The sequence below is a fragment of the Tiliqua scincoides genome, chromosome 9 (assembly GCF_035046505.1).
Source record: "Tiliqua scincoides isolate rTilSci1 chromosome 9, rTilSci1.hap2, whole genome shotgun sequence".
Taxonomy (NCBI): domain Eukaryota; kingdom Metazoa; phylum Chordata; class Lepidosauria; order Squamata; family Scincidae; genus Tiliqua; species Tiliqua scincoides.
In genome coordinates, this window is record NC_089829.1 from 21806182 (window position 1) to 21822969 (window position 16788).

The window sequence follows — 16788 nt, forward strand, 5'->3', positions numbered from 1 at the left end:
GTCTGAAGAGCCAGTCCCTGCATCTACCCAGCCCAAGTGCCAGTGGCCAGAGAAGCACCACCAGGTTGAAGCGAGCAAGGGGCGCGACAGCTGTGCCGCCAAGCCCTGCCAGCCACAAGCAGTGAGCAGTGCAGCAACTGGCACCTCTGCCAATCGCGGACACCAGACGCTCACCCACACAGAGCTGGATGTCGCAGCAACCCCCTTTTCCTTGGGAGCTGCAGTGGTGGCAGTACCAGAGGCACCTGCAAAGTTCTGCTGGGAATCTGCCCAGGCTCCAGTCCCACCAAACGCGTGCAGCGAACGCCTTCCCAAGCACCGCAGGCAGGAGCAGAAGGGAAGACGCTCCCTGGGAGGAGGGCAGCCAAGCAGGCTTCTCTCCACAGTTCAGGCCTGAGTCACTGTGGGGACAGCTGGAAGGACCTACTTGTGGGGGTGGGGGCTGGGGTGATTCACCAGGGGAGCCTCAGCTGCACCATGCGCCGCCAAAGGCTCAAGCTGGGAGCCAGGCGAGGCGGGTGGTTTGGACCCAGGCAAGGCACTGACCGTGTGACCGGCCAGAAACTGATGATAAGAACAGCCCCACTGGATCAGGCCATAGGCCCATCTAGTCCAGCTTCCTGTATCTCACAGAGGCCCACCAAATGCCCCAGGGAGCACACCAGATAACAAGAGACCTCATCCTGGTGCCCTCCCCTACATCTGGCATTCTGACATAACCCATTTCTAAAATCAGGAGGTTGTGTATACACATCATGGCTTGTAACCCATAATGAATTTTTCCTCCAGAAACTTGTCCAATCCCCTTTTAAAGGCATCCAGGCTAGACACCATCACCACATCCTGTGGCAAGGAGTTCCACAGACCAACCACACGCTGAGTAAAGAAATATTTTCTTTTGTCTGTTCTAACTCTCCCAACACTCAATTTTAGTGGATGTCCCCTGGTTCTGGTGTTATGTGAGATGGTGATGTGAGTTATCATGATGGAAGAGGTGCCGGAATCCACAGGCAGGAGCCGGGCAAAGAGCACCTCGTCTGGCATCAGCGCAACTCGGGCTGGGGGCCCCTCGGAATGAGCCCCGCAGAGGCCAACCATCAGGCCGGCCTGTGCCTGTGCAGTGGCCCCCCGCAGGCACGCTGCCTTCTCAACCCCCTGCCGCTGCCCGCCGCCAACGGAAGCTCGCATCCCCCTCGGGCCCCCTGGAGCAGTTACGGGGACCCTGAGAACAGCCCACAGCACAGCTGAGCTCCCTTCCCGCCCTGCCGCCCGCTCAGAGCGCTGACTGAGGGCTCCTTCTCCCCGGCAGGGCTGCAATGGGACTTGCTTCCGAGGAGACGGGCACAGGCTCAGCTCCCAGGCAGCAGCGCCACCGCCGCTGTCCCGGGAGTGACTCCACTCGGCCCTGTGGCAGGCAGTTCCACCGGCAAACACCGTGTCGTCACTTCCTCCAGAAGAGGCAGACGCCGCTCCGTGTCAAGGACGTGCGATTTAGAGAGAGACCCGGGGACAGTCTAGCGCCGCACGTCTATGGCTCTTTCGGCCGTAAGCGGGGAACCGTCCCCCTAGCAGCCGTCAAGACCGCCCATCCGGCCAAGACAGTCCAGTGGAAACCATAGACGCCGGCTAGTCCTAGAAGGACCACTCCGGTGTCCGAGGCGGTACATCCGGTCCGCTTGGCGGCGATACATCCCTCCCTCCCCCCCCCAGGAAAGGGGGATCGGAGTGCCTAGAAGGTGCGCAGGGGGAGCAGGAAACGAGAGGCCGCTTACGTAGCCTGCTGGAAGTCCCGCCTCAGGTTGCATCGGCTTTGCCCTCGATGGTGCGGGCGGGCGGCTAGAGCGGTGGCCCCCTTCGCGGGGCATTGTGGGACGGGTAATGGCTGCGCCCGGCGAGCCGAGGGTCGGGCCTTGAAGCGGGAGCCGCAGCTTCTGCCCGGGTGAGCCGTCCAGGCCCGCGAAACAGACCAGGCCGTGGGGGGGGGGGCTGCCAGACCCCTTCTCCTCCCCCCGGCTGTCATGTGGCAGCGAGCTCTGCAGGCCGGTGGTGCCTGAGCCGGCAGGGAACTTCGCTGGCCTCCCCGCCGCCTCCCCCGGGCCAGCAGGGAGGGCCGCCCTCCCCCCTCCCGGTCTGTGGCCTGGCTCTGCCTCAGTGGCCTTACCGTGGGGTGCCTGCCTGGGCGGGCAGGACCCCTCGTGCCCAGCCCGGGCTCTGGAGGCCTGGCTAAGGCTCCTGCAACTCTCCTCTTCCGCAGGCAGCCGCGATGGGCGAGGCCCTGGAGGAGGCCTCGCTGCACCGCCTGGAGGGGGCGGCCCCGGAGACGCAGGTCGGGGGCCTGATCATCAAGAAGAGGAGCGCAGCGGAGGAGCAGCACGTCTTCAAGATCCCTGCGCCCCGCACCTCCCTGCTGGGCCTCGACCTGCTGGCGCTGCAGAAGCGCCGGGAGCGGGAGGAGAAGGACGGCAGCCCCGAGGACAGGAAGAGGTCCCGGGTCTCCTCCTACAGGGACTGGGCTGAGGGCAGGGACGACGCGGTCGGTGGCGAGGATGAGGATGGAGATGCGGCAGGGCGCGGCAGCCGGAAGGACAGGTGGGGGGTTGCGGCTGGGGGAGCTGGGGCCGTTCAGGTGGGCCGGGTGGGGGTTGAGCAGGGTGGGCTGGTTGGAGAAACACAGTGGAGGCCTTTGTCAGGGGCTCCCTGCACAGCAGCCTCTGTCTGCAGAGAGTGGGGGAGGAGGAGTGGGGCACATGGGGAGGCTCTGAGGAGGGAAGCCAGGAGAGTGTTTGAGCTGCCTTGAGCGTTCTTGCTGTGGCCAAGCCCGTTCCCCTCCCCTCAGGCATTATCGCTCAGCGCGGGTGGAGACGCCGTCCCACACCGGAGGAGTCAGCAAGGAGTTCTGGGAGCGCAGCCGGCAGCGGGAACGGGAGCGCCGGGAGCAGGGGGTCTATGCCTCCTCCAAGGAGGAGAGAGAGCGCAAGAAGGACCACGGGCGGGAGAGGGACCGAGGTGAGTTCCACCCCTGGCTTGATGTGGCTTCTTCTGCCCTGGAATGGAGGTGTGGCTGATGCTTCACTTGTGTTTTCTCTGTCTTGTAGAAGAAGGAGAGAGGAGTCGCCGCAGTAGTCGGTCTGAGCGGGACGGCTCCTCAGAGAGGAGCAGTAGCCGGAGGAATGAACCAGAAAGCCCTCGGCACCGGCCCAAAGGTACCCTCTTCTCCACCTTCCTATGTGGGAAGACAGGAGCGGGTTTGCAGTGCTGCCTGCTCTGCTTACCTAGTCGTTTCTTGTGCAAAAGTAGCTTGTAGTGATTCTTTCATGTTTGAACACTGGTAGTGGTTTTCTGGATATGCTGCTGATCAGGGTGTGATAGGAGGGTCGCCCTGAAGGTCTGTCTCTGCTTTGTGCCCAGATGCAGCGACACCGTCTCGCTCAAGCTGGGAAGAAGAGGATGGTGGTTATAGTAGCTCACGCCGCTCCCAGTGGGAGTCTCCCTCTCCCACTCCTTCCCACCGGGACTCTGAACGAAGTCACCGGGGGTCAGCTCCCCGTGACAGTGATAAGCGGGACCGTGATCGGTAAGGAGATGGTCCTTGGGCATGGGCCAGGCATTTCTGTAACAGATTAAGGGAGTCAGGCAGGCTGAAGTGGGTGTGGTGGTAAAATGGGATTTGAGCAATTGGTGTTGCTGCCACTTGTCGGGGCTTCTGGGAAGTGCTTGCCTATTGCCTTTCTCCTGGCTCCACTTTGCAGATCTGTTAGGAGCAGATATGCAGAGGAGACTCCATTGCCGACTCCTTCGTACAAGTACAACGAGTGGGCTGACAGTCCTAGGCACTCGGGTGCAACACCGTGGCTCTCCAGGGGCAGAGGTAAGAACCTGGGGGGGGAGTTGTGCAATCCGCAGCCAGAGCTGGTGCTTCAAGTGGCTTTCCTTCTCCAGGGAGGCGTGAAGGTGGCGAGGGTGGCATTGCTTTTGATTCGGAGGAGGAGCGGCAGCAGTGGGAGGACGATCAGAGGGTGAGTATGGCTTTCTGCTTGAGGCAGCTAGTTCTGTGAGGCCAGACGGAACCTGCCTCCCCCCCCCCCACGCAACTGCATTGCACACTGTATGGTACAGAGAGTACCACAAGGAAGATAAAGCAACCTTTGGGGGGGTCAGAGTTACCTGAGTGGACAGCACTGGTTTTGCGTCTACCTCTGAGTGACACGGAAGAAGATTTCTCAGGGAGTAACTGCGACTTGGGTTGGCTTGTCTGAATGAATGGTGTTTGCTGGCACTGCCAGGTGAGGCTTTTCAACTCCTTGGAGGCTGCTGGCCTGTGGGACTGCCTCGCGAAATGGGAAGCCATGGGAGACCGTCCTTTGAGGAGGTTGGGTTTCAACCTAGTAGGGCTGTTGTTGCCTGACTAGAGGCGGTCATTCTTGAACCCACCCCAGGGGTCTCATTTGCAAAGGTCCTGGTGGTTGCCCCAGAGCAGACATGAGATACAAATACTCACACAGTCAGCCCATGTCTTACACACACTCTTCTTGTGCAAATTCAAGAATACACCACCACCACTCCCCTCAAAAATAAAAGACTGAAAAAAAACAGTTTGAACAGTGCTGGTGATTCTGCCCCACCCACTTGGCATATGCTCCAGTAAAAGAACAAAGCCCTACAGTTTCAGTTCCTGCTTGTTTTTTTATGCTGTGATTTTATGTATTTGTCTTTATTTTTCACAATTGTATAGCTCTTTTTCTAGGGAGCTCAGAGTGGTCCTCACAACAACTCTGTGAGAGAGAGTGGCTGACCCAAGGTCACCCAGGAAGTTTTGTGGCTGAGCAGGGATTTGAACCTGGATCTTCCAGGTTCAACACCTGAACTACTACACCATCCTGACTTTCATTTAAGTTGTTAAAGGAACAGTATGTATTCTTGGATTCAAGGTAGCTTGGATTACAGTTGTGCCTTGGTATCCACAGTGTTTCTGTTACCAGAACCCCCTGGATAATCAAATTTGTGAGTCAGGGCACGTTAAACTCTCTGAACGTGACTGGAGCTGTGCTGCAGCCTCCACCCGGACCCCATGGGCTTGGAACCTGCAGTTCGGTAAAACCACAGGTTCCAAGTTTGTGGGGAAGGAGGTGCGATCTGTAGATGCAGTTTTGACTTTATGCACTAACTCTTGCATGAGATGTGGGCTGAGTATATTGTGGAGGCTTTGTTTTGATTTCAAAGGGTGTGGTGTTGATTCTGCAAGTGTTGCCAATTAGGGCTTGTGTGAATTGGCCAGTTTTGTCCCCACTCACTTTCCCATCCTCTAGCGCAGCTCGACTTTGAAGGTGGGAGTTCTGCCATGCGGGGATTTCTTTGGTTATCCATCTCCTGTAGACTGTTCTCTCTGGCTTTTTTTAAACTGGTTTTGCTGCCTCCTCTTGAATGCCATCAGTTGGCCAGTCTGATGTTTTTGTCCTCCTTCCTGGGATGGTTTAGTCTTCCTGTTTGACTGGCTGCTTCTCACCACTTTCCGTTCCGTGTCTCTGGTGGGTCTTGGCACCACAATGTTGTGGTCATAGAGCATGTGCAGGGTCTCTACCAAAGAGTTAGGGCCTGCTGGCTGTTCTGGAGCCTGCCTCTGCTCTTGAAGCTGACCCTCGTCTGACTTCAACCATAGCAGTATCTTTGGCTGCTTCAGCCATGCTCTTGGGTATGTGCTAACCTGTGCGCAAGCATGTGCTGCAGCGGTCATCCATCCTCTTTTCAGAATTGGAGACCGAGACACCTGGTAAGATGTGCAGGTGGGCTGGCAAGAGGGAGTTGCTTGCAGGGTGTGGGTCTTCCTGGGACTGGCAGGTTGAGTGACTCCCTGGAGTGGCTACTGCTATCTGTTGTTGCCCTCGCATTTTGGATGCTCTTTCCCAACTTGCCGCTTCCCCCCAGTGGAGATCAGAGTAGATGTGTCCAGCTGGCTCTCTTGGCCTTTCTCCCCAGCAAGCTGACCGGGACTGGTACATGATGGACGAAGGCTACGACGAGTTCCACAACCCACTGGCCTCCTCATCAGAGGAGTATGTCAGGAAGCGGGAGCAGCACCTGCAGAAGCAGAGACAGAAACGCATCTCGGCTCAGCGCAGGCAGATCAATGAGGTGCGTGTGAGGGGAGGGAGTGGCACCATGGACACAGGTCTAGGGGGAAATGCAGGCGCCAGCCTGGGGGTTGGGAGGCTGGTGTGCTGCTCGGCTCCTATGGCCACAGGAGCTCCTGGGTTGGTTGGCCTCAGCAGCATGCCCTTGCCCGATCTTCTGCTTGGCAGGACAACGAGCGCTGGGAGACGAACCGCATGCTGACGAGTGGTGTGGTGCACCGGCTGGAGGTGGATGAAGACTTTGAGGAGGACAGTGCTGCCAGAGTGCACCTCCTGGTCCACAACTTGGTGCCCCCCTTCCTGGATGGGCGCATTGTCTTCACTAAGCAGGTGAGTGGTGCTCTCAGAGTACCTCTGGGACTGTTTCCCCTCATATATAATCCTGCACCTCTCCTACAATCAGACAGGGCCTGCTGAGGATACCGCTGCCATCAGAAGCTGGGGGTGGTTTCTGGAGGAGTGTACAAACATACCTATCTTGCTTGGCATTTGAGGGGGGAGGGAACTCTTAGGGACCCCTTTTTAAACTAATACCTATGGGTCTTTGTTGCTGTTTTATGTGTTGTTTTTACATTTTTGGTCATGTCTGTATTATTATTATTATTATTATTTATTAACAGGTACTTAAGGACCAGCTTTCTGGCCATTAGATTGCTCTTTTAGCTTTATTCAACACAGTTTACATGGGCAGGCTTTCTCTAAACCCCCAAAGGGGTGTTTACAATGAACAGAGAAGTTCTGTCTTTTAAGAACTGACTACATTCCAGGTGGATCTTCTCACAGTCTGGTCACATTCTGGCTGCCATCTCCTCCCACACAGATAAAGAGCTTCTGAGCTGGTTTCTTTGGCTCTCACCCAAAAGAGCTCTGCTCAGCTTGTCAGGGTCTTGCCACTTCCGGGGCTTCTGCTGATCTTGAACAGACAACCTTTAGATGATATTTTGGAGCATAATGGCAGCTCTATAGACCAGACCTCCTGCCTTTACCAATAATAAACAGTTATTGTTTTAATTGCTTTAAATGTTTTTACTTAAATGTTTTGTTGTGTTTTGTTGTATTTTGTTATGTGTTGGGAAATGTGTTGAGTGCTGGAAAAGTGGTATAGAGGCAAGAGTAGGCTGAGGGTCAGTCTTTCTCCTTTCCCTCCAGCCAGAGCCTGTCATCCCTGTCAAGGATGCCACTTCAGACTTGGCCCTCATTGCCCGCAAAGGTAGCCAGCTGGTCCGGAAGCACCGGGAGCAGAAGGAGCGCAAGAAGGTGTGTGTGTGGGGGGGGGGGGGCGCTTTTCAGTGCAGGCTGTTGCAGGCCTGAGGGTTGGCCTGTCAGGTCTGCGAATGGGGAGCAACCACCTTGCACTGCTGGGTAGCAAGAGGCCAGCCTGGTTAGGGGCTCAGCTTGGAAAGATGGGCTCATGTAGGGGGTGGAGCAGCCTGTCTCCCTCCCTCCAGTGACTGACTCATGGGCACCTGTGTGTGGCTCCTTCTCTGCTAGGCCCAGCACAAGCACTGGGAGTTGGCAGGTACCAAACTGGGGAACATCATGGGCATCAAGAAGGAAGAGGAGGAGGACGGGCCTCACCAAGTCTTGGCAGAGGATGGGACCGTGGATTACAGGTAGGGGCTGGGCTGGTGCCTGAGTGGGACCCCTGAGGGGCCCTGCTAGGAAGGTGGTGCCTGAATTCTTCACCTCCTCTCAGGACAGAGCAGAAGTTTGCTGATCACATGAAGGAGAAGAGCGAGGCCAGCAGTGAGTTTGCCAAGAAGAAGTCCATTGTGGAGCAAAGGCAATACCTGCCTATCTTTGCTGTGCAGCAGGATCTCCTGACTGTCATCAGGTACCTGCCCAATTAAATCTCCTTTCTGCCTAGCCTCAGCCCTGACCCCTGACTCTACCCTGAGGGGCTGAGGCAGGCCATGGGAGTGACGGGCACTGCCTTCCCCCAGGGACAACAGTATCGTGATTGTGGTGGGGGAGACAGGCAGTGGCAAGACCACACAGCTGACGCAGTACCTGCATGAGGACAGCTACACAGACTACGGAATGATTGGCTGCACGCAACCACGCCGAGTGGCAGCCATGTCGGTGGCCAAGCGGGTCAGCGAGGAGATGGGTGTGAGCCTCGGCGAGGAGGTGAGGGCAGCGAAAGGCGTGGGGAGGGTCCTTGTGTGGAGGCAGGGGTACTGTCTTGCCACAATTGGGTGACACAAGGCTGGTCTCCTTGGAGGCTGCTCTGATTAATGTCCTGCCTCTGCATATGCTGGCGGCCCATTCCGAGGTGCCAGCTGCAGGTCTTGTTGGTGAGGAGACCTGTGCTGGAAGAGGGGCAGGAATGCCTTTTGGTGTTCTTTCCAGCTCCTTTTTCCTGAGTCTCTGTCCCTGTGGGGGCCCAGTATCTGCCCTCCTTTACTTTTCAGGCTGGGAAGCCTACCACAAGCAATGGGTAGCATATGTTGGGTGGAGGGGGAAGTACAGGTTTTGAGTAGAAATGGGCTGCACTAGGCTGAGCTTGGCTGTGACATGCTTGTGGGACATCCAGCCCCCCTCTTCTAGGGCAGCGCCAAGCACCGGCTCCTCAAAGGCTTCCATGGATGCAGCTGCAGGGGCTCGGACCCCCTGAGCTGGGATGCAGACAGACAGCCAGGCCTGGATTGCTGCATGCTCTACCCTGCATGCTGTGTGTGTTTTGTGATGCTAGCTGTCTGCTGCTGAGCTCCTCTGTCTGCCTATCTTGATCTTCCTCTGTCCCCTCCTAGGTGGGCTATGCAATCCGCTTTGAGGACTGCACTTCGGAGAACACGGTGATCAAGTACATGACGGATGGTATCTTGCTGCGTGAGTCCCTGCGCGAGGCTGACCTTGACCACTACAGTGCCATCATCATGGACGAGGCGCATGAGCGCTCCCTCAACACCGACGTCCTCTTTGGCCTCCTGCGGGAGGTCAGTGCTGGTGTGGCAGACCCTACTGTGGGCGGCTTCCCTTGTGTACTGCTTGCTGGTGGCAGGGATGGTGGCGGGGTTGGGCTGGACTACTTCCAACTCTGCAGGGGTGTGAAAAGCCCCACTAGTGCTTTGCCTCTGAAAAGGTGTCCCTGTACTCTGCAGTACTCTGTCTGCCCCCCTGGGCACAAAGGACAGTCCTGGTGCTGAGCTGGGGGGGCCCTGCCACCCATTTTTGCTGCCCCAGAAGACCAGCTGAGCCTCCTGCTTGGCTGACAAAGAGTTTGCCCCCCAAAATTTTAAAACTGACAAAAGACAGGTGTGTGTGTGGGGGGGGGGGATTCTCTTAGTAGACAGCCCAAATGAAGATCCCCCAGGTTGCTCCGGTCTCTGATGCTTCAGCTTTCTGTGGAATTGGTGTGGCTGGAGTTGCCTCTTCTCCTGGGCTCTGCTGTTGCTGTGGTTCCTCTCAGGATGCTGGCGTGACTCATGGAGGCCGGAGGGGAATTGGCAGCTCCATTAGCTAGCAAGGCGCTGACAGGGGATTGAGTACCCGCAGGCTGCACGTAGGTTGGTGGTCTCAGCTGTGTCCCCTGACCAGTGTGGTACCCACTGAAGCGGCTCCTTGGAGGAATGGCCCGAAAGGGGCTCCTGCCAGCCTTCTCCTCTCCGCACAACTTCGGTTAGGCAAGCTGGGCGGAATACTCTGAGTTGTGTCCCGTCCCGGTATCTTGTGCTTGGAGGCTGCATCTTGCTCAGACCGATGAGAAATACCTGGATGCTCAATGACCCACTGTGGGGCTTCCAAGAAATCTTATCCTGTACCCAGTGTGAGGAGTCCTGTTCTTTTGGGTCTGTGAGGGCAAGTGGTCCAAGGGAGAAGGGGCACTAGCCTGTCACTTTCCTGGCTTCTGTGCAGCCACGTGGCCAACACTTGTGGCAGTGGCTGGAAACAGGACTCCAGTGTGCTGCACTATGCAACAGGAAGGGGGATTTGTGGGGGGCCTCTGCATGGACAAGGGGAGAGCTTTGAAATGGGCACCCGTGTGAGAACCCAGAAGTTGCAATGTGTGGGGACCAACCAGAATGATGCAGCAAGTGATCTGTCCAGAATCCTTTGCCAGGCTGCATGTGGGGGGGGGGGGAGGGGGAGGGAGAAGATGGCTGGGCATGCTGCAGTAGCCCCTGCCCCCAAGCCTGTGGTTCTTGTGGTCTTTAGGTGGATGATGGAAGAAACAAGGCAGAACTGTTTGGGTCAACCTCACAGGGTGTCGGCAGGCTCTCGGTTTGCACCCAGTAGCACTAGGGACTGTGGTACTTTGTTCAGGGTCTCTTCTTCCCTTTGAGGGGAGTGTGTGGAGCCATGTGGGGGCTGGCGGGGCTGGAGTTCCAGCTGCATGACCGCAAAGTGTTGAGGGGACACTGACTATGTCTAGCTGCGCCCACCCACCTCCTTTTGCTTTGCACCAGGCTTTTGTCCAGCTTGGAGAGTTCAAATACTCCTCTTAGCTTCCGGGTCTTTTTGGTTCATTCTAAGAAAAGGCATGTCTTCCAGACGGGGCAATTCTGTGGTCCTGTCCTGTGCCTCTGAGGAGTCATGTGAGTTTCCCGCCTGCTTCTGTGGCAGTCACTGTGCTCTCACTTTGCTCCCAGGTGGTCGCCCGTCGCTCAGACCTGAAGCTGATTGTGACTTCGGCCACCATGGATGCCGAAAAGTTTGCTGCTTTCTTTGGGAATGTGCCCATTTTCCACATCCCAGGACGCACCTTCCCTGTTGATGTCCTCTTCAGTAAGGTACAGGGAGGGGTATCTCCTGGTAGCCTTGGGCTTGGTGGAGGGGTTGCTTGGTGTTTAGGAGGGTGACCGGAGCCCCTTCTTCCTCCTAGACCCCGCAGGAGGATTATGTGGAGGCAGCTGTGAAGCAGGCCCTGCAGGTGCACCTCTCCAGTGCCCCAGGAGACATCCTCATCTTCATGCCTGGCCAAGAAGACATTGAGGTAAGACCTTTGGAGGGAGCCCCAACCCTCCCACCTTGCTCCTCCGCATGCTTTCACAACTCCCTTGTGCCTCTTGTTGCAGGTCACCTCAGAGCAGATTGTGGAGCACTTGGAGGAGCTGGAGAATGCGCCTGCCCTGGCTGTGCTGCCCATCTACTCTCAGTTGCCCTCTGACCTGCAGGCCAAGATCTTCCAGAAGGTGCAGAGTGTGTGCGTGCGTGTGTGTGTGTGTGAGGGAGGCCGCCTGAGCTGCTATTCCAGCCTGCAGCAGGTCCAGCAGGTAACTGGATATCTCTATCCAGTTACTACTAAGGAGCAAGCAGGAAGGAGGTGGGGGGGAGGGTCGCCCACTGCCCCTGCTGCTTATTGAGACGTTGGGCTTCTACACTGAAGCAGCATGAGGGAGGCTTGGGTAGGAGTCGTGGCTGTTTGCATTCTGACAGGGCTACCAGTTGGTTCCTAGCTGTGAAGGAGTGTTGGAGCTAGGAGGGAGGGCTCTTGGGTCTGTGAGGTGTCACCCCTTCCCCTGGTGGCTGTATTCCTTCCCTCGCTCAGCCAGTTGTCAGTCCCAACTCTTTGGTCTGGGTTGGATGCATGTTGGACCAGGCCCGAGGGAGCACAGAGCAGGAGCACCACTGTTCCCCAAGCCTTATCCTTCCAGGAAATCATGGGGGGGGGGAGGGTGTACTGGAGCAGGCTGTGAAGGTGGGCAGAATTGTGATGGGAGCCTGGCAGGCAGAAGGCGTTGGGAACCTGAGTTTTGTTGGTGGATGAGGAAGAAGGGCTGCAACGTGGCTTTAGGCTGGTGTTGGGGGGGGAAGGAGTGGAGACTTGGGCCTGGAGGGTGCTGCCTGGGTGGGGGACATCAGCAGTCCATGTGGTTGGGCTGAAGTGAGGGAGGCCAAACTGTTGGGGCCTGCAACATCTGTCTCCTAGCACTCTCTGGGGTGGAGGTGTGGGGATGTCCCTAGCTGGGTGGTTGTGTCCTGAAAGCCCAAATGGGATTCAGGTTGTGGGAGCAACCCCCTGAGCCCTTCATTCGTTGCAGGCCCCGGACGGTGTAAGGAAGTGCATTGTAGCTACGAACATTGCGGAGACCTCACTTACTGTTGATGGGATCATGTTTGTGATTGATTCGGGCTACTGTAAGCTGAAGGTAAGGGGAAGTAACATGCAGAGGGTCTGGGGGGCAGCTGGCCTAGTGGTGAGGCCGGCTCTGGCTGATGCCATTTCTCCTGCATGCCAGGTCTTCAGTCCACGAATTGGCATGGATGCCTTGCAGATCTATCCCATCAGCCAGGCCAACGCCAACCAGCGGTCGGGCCGAGCTGGGAGGACAGGCCCAGGTCAGTGTTTCAGGTAGGATAAGAGTCAATGTGATCCTTCCGGGGGGGGGGGGGAGGAGCTGAGTGAGGGCATTTTGTGGGCGGAGGGGGGGCTTGAGGCAGCAGCACCAGGGAGGCGACCACCTGCCCGTGTGCTGCTGCTGCTGCCCTGTTTCTCCTGGCTGCTGCAGAAAAGGTGTCTGTAGCATCTTTCTTTCCCTCTTTCGGCCTTGGGGGCAGGCTGTATACCCAGAGCGCGTACAAGAACGAACTGCTCACCACCACTGTGCCAGAGATCCAGCGGACTAATCTGGCCAACGTGGTGCTTCTGCTCAAGTCGTTGGGTGTGCAGGACCTCCTGCAGTTCCACTTCATGGATCCCCCTCCGGAGGACAATATGCTCAACTCCATGTACCAGCTGTGGATCCTGGGGGCCCTGGACAATACAGGTAGTGGGATGCCACTGCCTGGTGGGGTGGGAGACAGCAGTATCTGGCTGGGAGTCCTGATGATGCTGCCCCACTCTGCAGGGGGCTTGACATCCACAGGGCGCCTGATGGTAGAATTCCCCCTTGACCCGGCCCTCTCCAAGATGCTGATTGTCTCCTGTGACATGGGCTGCAGCTCAGAAATCCTGCTCATCGTCTCCATGCTCTCGGTCCCAGCCATCTTCTACCGGCCCAAGGTATAGCAAGCTCCACAGTGGGAGGGGTGGGGCTCGCGCTGGGCTATGCCCCTTCACTCCCCCTTCCTGCATCCCACAGGGCCGGGAGGAGGAGAGCGACCAGGTGCGGGAGAAGTTTGCTGTCCCAGAGAGCGATCACCTTACCTACCTGAATGTCTACCTGCAGTGGAACAACAACAGCTACTCCACACTGTGGTGCAATGAACATTTCATCCATGCCAAGGCCATGAGAAAGGTGCCTGCCTGGGGCTGCTATAGGATCTGGCCAGAGTGGGAGGGGTGCCTGGGCCCCCCAGCCTGGCAGCTGCTCCTGTTGTTTCCGCTCCTTTCCAGGTGCGGGAGGTGCGGGCCCAGCTGAAGGACATCATGGTGCAGCAGCGTATGAGTCTGGCATCCTGTGGCACTGACTGGGATGTGGTCCGCAAGTGTATTTGTGCCGCCTACTTCCATCAGGCTGCCAAACTGAAGGTGAGGGAGAGCTGCAGGCGGGAAGGATTTTGGAACACTCTCTAAGGCCAGGGATGGAAAGAGGGGGGGTCTTTTCCATATTGGCAAGCGCAGTTCCCTTCTGACCTCTGTCATGCTCCAGTCCCAATCCCTGTGCAGGAGTGGAACCCTGGCCTCAAGATACATTGCTCAGCCCAGGCCGCAAAATGTAGGATTCCCCTTCCCTGGAGTTGGCTGCTGCAAGAAGCAACCCTGGAACTGCAGGCCCACCTCCTGCCAAGGGCTTCAGGCTTATTCTCCCACTCTGTTCCAGCCTGCAGCCCACCACTTGAGTCCTGCAGCAGTCCTCCAGGAAGCTGCTGAGCCACTGGGGCCTGGCTTCTGCCTCACAGAGATAGCAAGAACCCCCTTTCCTGCTTTGGGAACTTGGAACATCCTTCAGTACCTGTTGCTCACCTGGGCTTTCCTGGCCTTGCTGTCTGCTGGGCTACTGTCTCCTCAACCCCGTCCTGGCTAGTGTGGTGTGTGCACAGATGTGTGGGCTCTCCCTTGTTCACCTTTGCCAAGCATGCTGGGCAGCACTAATTTCCCCTTCTCCTGCAGGGCATTGGAGAGTATGTCAACATCCGCACGGGGATGCCCTGCCACCTCCATCCCACTAGCTCACTTTTTGGCATGGGCTACACGCCTGATTACATTGTCTACCACGAGCTTGTCATGACCACCAAGGTGAGTGGGGAGAGGGTGCCTGTGGGTCTCTGGGGAGGGATTCCTGCAACCCCACGTGCTGACAGCCCTGCCTTCTCTTGCTTCTGCTTTTAGGAGTACATGCAGTGTGTCACTGCAGTGGATGGTGAATGGCTCGCTGAGTTGGGGCCCATGTTCTACAGCATCAAACATGCTGGCAAGTCTCGTCAGGTAAGGGGAGGCGAGTATCTGGATAGATTGACCAGTCTCCTGTGAGATGATGGCAGGTAAAAGAGTGATGTGTGGCCTTGGTGCTATATTGTTAGGGGACCTGGTGGAGGAACCGTTCCCGGTGAGTGCTCTTAAATGGCTACACGTTGGCCTGGAGGGGACTTGTGGAGTGCCCCTACAGGGTCTGGTCCACATTTTTATGAATGACCACATTTTTATGGATGAGGGTTTAGAAGGGATGTTTATCAAATCAGCAGATGACATGAAGCTGGGGGTGGGGTTTGCTCGCACCCTGTGTAAGAATATCAGAAGAGCCCTGCTGAGTCATGCCAGAGGCCCATCCAGTCCAGCTTCCTGTGTCTCAGCAGCCCACCAGATGCCATCGAGAGCGTCTCAAGACAACATCTCTGCATCTTGTTTCCATGCACCTGCAACAACCCAGTTTAGATTCGGAATAACCTTGATGGGCTCTATCAGTGGGCCCAATGTAAAGTCCTGCACACAGGAACAAAAAATCAGAAGCACAAAGATGTGGGGAGGGATCTGGATGGTAGGAGCCTGTGTGGGGGAAAAAAGGTGTCTCAGTGGTTCACCCTTGTCATGTTGTGGCTGCAAGGAAAGTGAACATGCTGCCAAGGGGTATTTGTGCATGCACAGCACCAGGGGGGCAAGAAGTGCTGGCTCCTTCCTGCTCCACAGTTGCCAGGCCTCACAGGGAATATGGCATACTATGTTAAACTGGAGCAGGTTCAAAGGAGAGTGGCTAAGGGCACAATCCTAATGCGCCCTTGGGTTGGTGCAAGTTCCTTTTGCTGACCCAGGAGGGTCGCAAACATGCCATAGGGCATGTTTGTGCTGTGCCTCCTTGAGAGTCGACTGCGCCAGCGCAGGGATGTGCACCAGCCCATGGAGGCTGAATCCAGCCTCCGAAGCAACTTGGGGGGGGATGCCTTGTGTTGGCTGAGCTCAGCTGATGCAAAGCTCTAGGATGGGTGGGAAGGAGGTGTTCTGGAGCAGGGGGAGGATGGGCAGGAAGCGGGAGGCAGGGCTGGGACCTGGCAGTTATGCTGGATCCCAAGCCCCATTCCCAACTAGCGCAGAGCGACTTCAAGCTGCTCCGCACTCCTCGGACTTATGCCAAGTACCCAAAAGCCTGCCCTGCAAAAGTTTGCTGTCAGTGGCTCTGGAGGGGGGCAGGCAGCTATAGGGCCATGCTGTTGGGCTAGACGCAAGGAAGAACAGCCCAACTGTCTGGGCTGGCTGACACTGGGCCTGCCTGCCTTGTGTGGTGGTGGGTTTTCCCTCCATTGGAGACTGAGAAAGCTGGCTATCAGAGATGCTGTGGTCACCTGGGGGGGGGGTAGGGGTTGGGGAAGGTCCTTTCTCAGATCCTAGGGAGGTGTAGGTGGGGTTTTCCCTGCTGAGACTAGGGGCCACAGAACAGCTTTGTCCTGCCTGCTATGGGGGGATCGTGGTCTAACAGTGACCAGCTTCCAGCATGCCCCCGCCACTCTGGCTCTTCTCCAGTTAGACTGAAGTGCCCGATTGGTGGGCCTGACCAGAGCTTTCCTCTGGAGGGCCAGGGTGCTGATTCCAACCCCCCTTGCAGGAGAGCCGCCGGCGGGCCAAAGAGGAAGCTTCTGCCATGGAGGAGGAGATGGCATTGGCTGAGGAACAGCTCCGTGCACGGCGGGAGGAACAAGAGCGCCGCAACCCCATGGGCAGTGTCAGGTATGCCCTTTGGCAGCAGAAGGGGAACTCTGGGCTGGTCTGGCAGTTCTTGGGCCTCACGTCTCCCTCTTTCCTGCAGGTCCACCAAAATCTACACACCTGGGCGCAAAGAGCAGGGCCACCCTGCCACGCCCCGCCACACACCAGCTCGCTTTGGGCTGTAGCTGCTGCTGCTGCCACCTGACATTTGTAAAGAGGACCCTGTTGTGCTCGCGGGGGCTGGGCCCACTCTGGGCTGGACAATGGGAAATAATTTTATTGTTTATATATAAATGTTGCTGCTGCTGTTGCCGCCACCTGTCTCCCACATGAGCTGTTGCCTTGGTGCGGGCAGACTTGGGCTGAGGAAGGAGCAGAGCGAGCCTCTCCACTTGTGGACAGCAAGATTCTGTAGCTGATGCCTCAGATGTTTGCACCACATCTTCGGGTGGTGCCCCACTGCACTTGCCCCCTGCAAGAGGCCTATGTCCTCCCCCCCCACGCAATGCTGTGATTTCTTAGGAGAAGCGGGCGAGCACCTTCCCCTTTATTGGCGTAGAATCAGCACAGGTTTTTTTTTCTCTGAGAAGTGGCATGATTTCTGGTGCACTGCAGGCCCCTGCCCACGTGCCTTCTGGA

At 57.1% G+C, this 16788-nt stretch overlaps 1 protein-coding gene across 2 annotated transcripts; it reads left to right on the forward strand.

The window, feature by feature from the left end:
- Positions 1-1760: 1760 nt before the first annotated feature.
- DHX38 (DEAH-box helicase 38) lies at positions 1761-16466 on the forward strand. 2 transcript variants are annotated; one of them, XM_066636915.1, is made up of 27 exons: positions 1761-1939; positions 2255-2589; positions 2837-3006; positions 3096-3203; positions 3409-3574; positions 3750-3868; positions 3940-4016; positions 5974-6129; positions 6297-6458; positions 7278-7385; positions 7620-7741; positions 7825-7962; positions 8072-8258; positions 8882-9067; positions 10721-10861; positions 10954-11064; positions 11147-11263; positions 12113-12220; positions 12311-12423; positions 12630-12838; positions 12920-13074; positions 13154-13309; positions 13408-13542; positions 14125-14250; positions 14344-14439; positions 16049-16170; positions 16250-16466. In XM_066636915.1, exons 2-27 carry the CDS (start codon positions 2264-2266, stop codon positions 16332-16334), a joined length of 3699 nt encoding a protein of 1232 aa, XP_066493012.1. In that variant the 5' UTR covers positions 1761-1939; positions 2255-2263; the 3' UTR covers positions 16335-16466. The 2 variants fall into 2 exon arrangements, with proteins under 2 accessions (XP_066493012.1, XP_066493013.1); XM_066636916.1 differs by having other exon boundaries at positions 2259-2589.
- The last annotated feature ends 322 nt before the right edge of the window (positions 16467-16788 follow it).

Bases quoted from the DNA above. Each gene is read 5' to 3' on its own strand.
- DHX38 (XM_066636915.1), top strand. From the start codon at position 2,264: ATGGGCGAGGCCCTGGAGGAGGCCTCGCTGCACCGCCTGGAGGGGGCG. The intron at 3,869-3,939 runs GTAAGAACCTGG...TTCCTTCTCCAG, and splicing joins GTGGCTCTCCAGGGGCAGAG to GGAGGCGTGAAGGTGGCGAG. The intron at 14,440-16,048 runs GTAAGGGGAGGC...CCCCCCTTGCAG, and splicing joins ATGCTGGCAAGTCTCGTCAG to GAGAGCCGCCGGCGGGCCAA.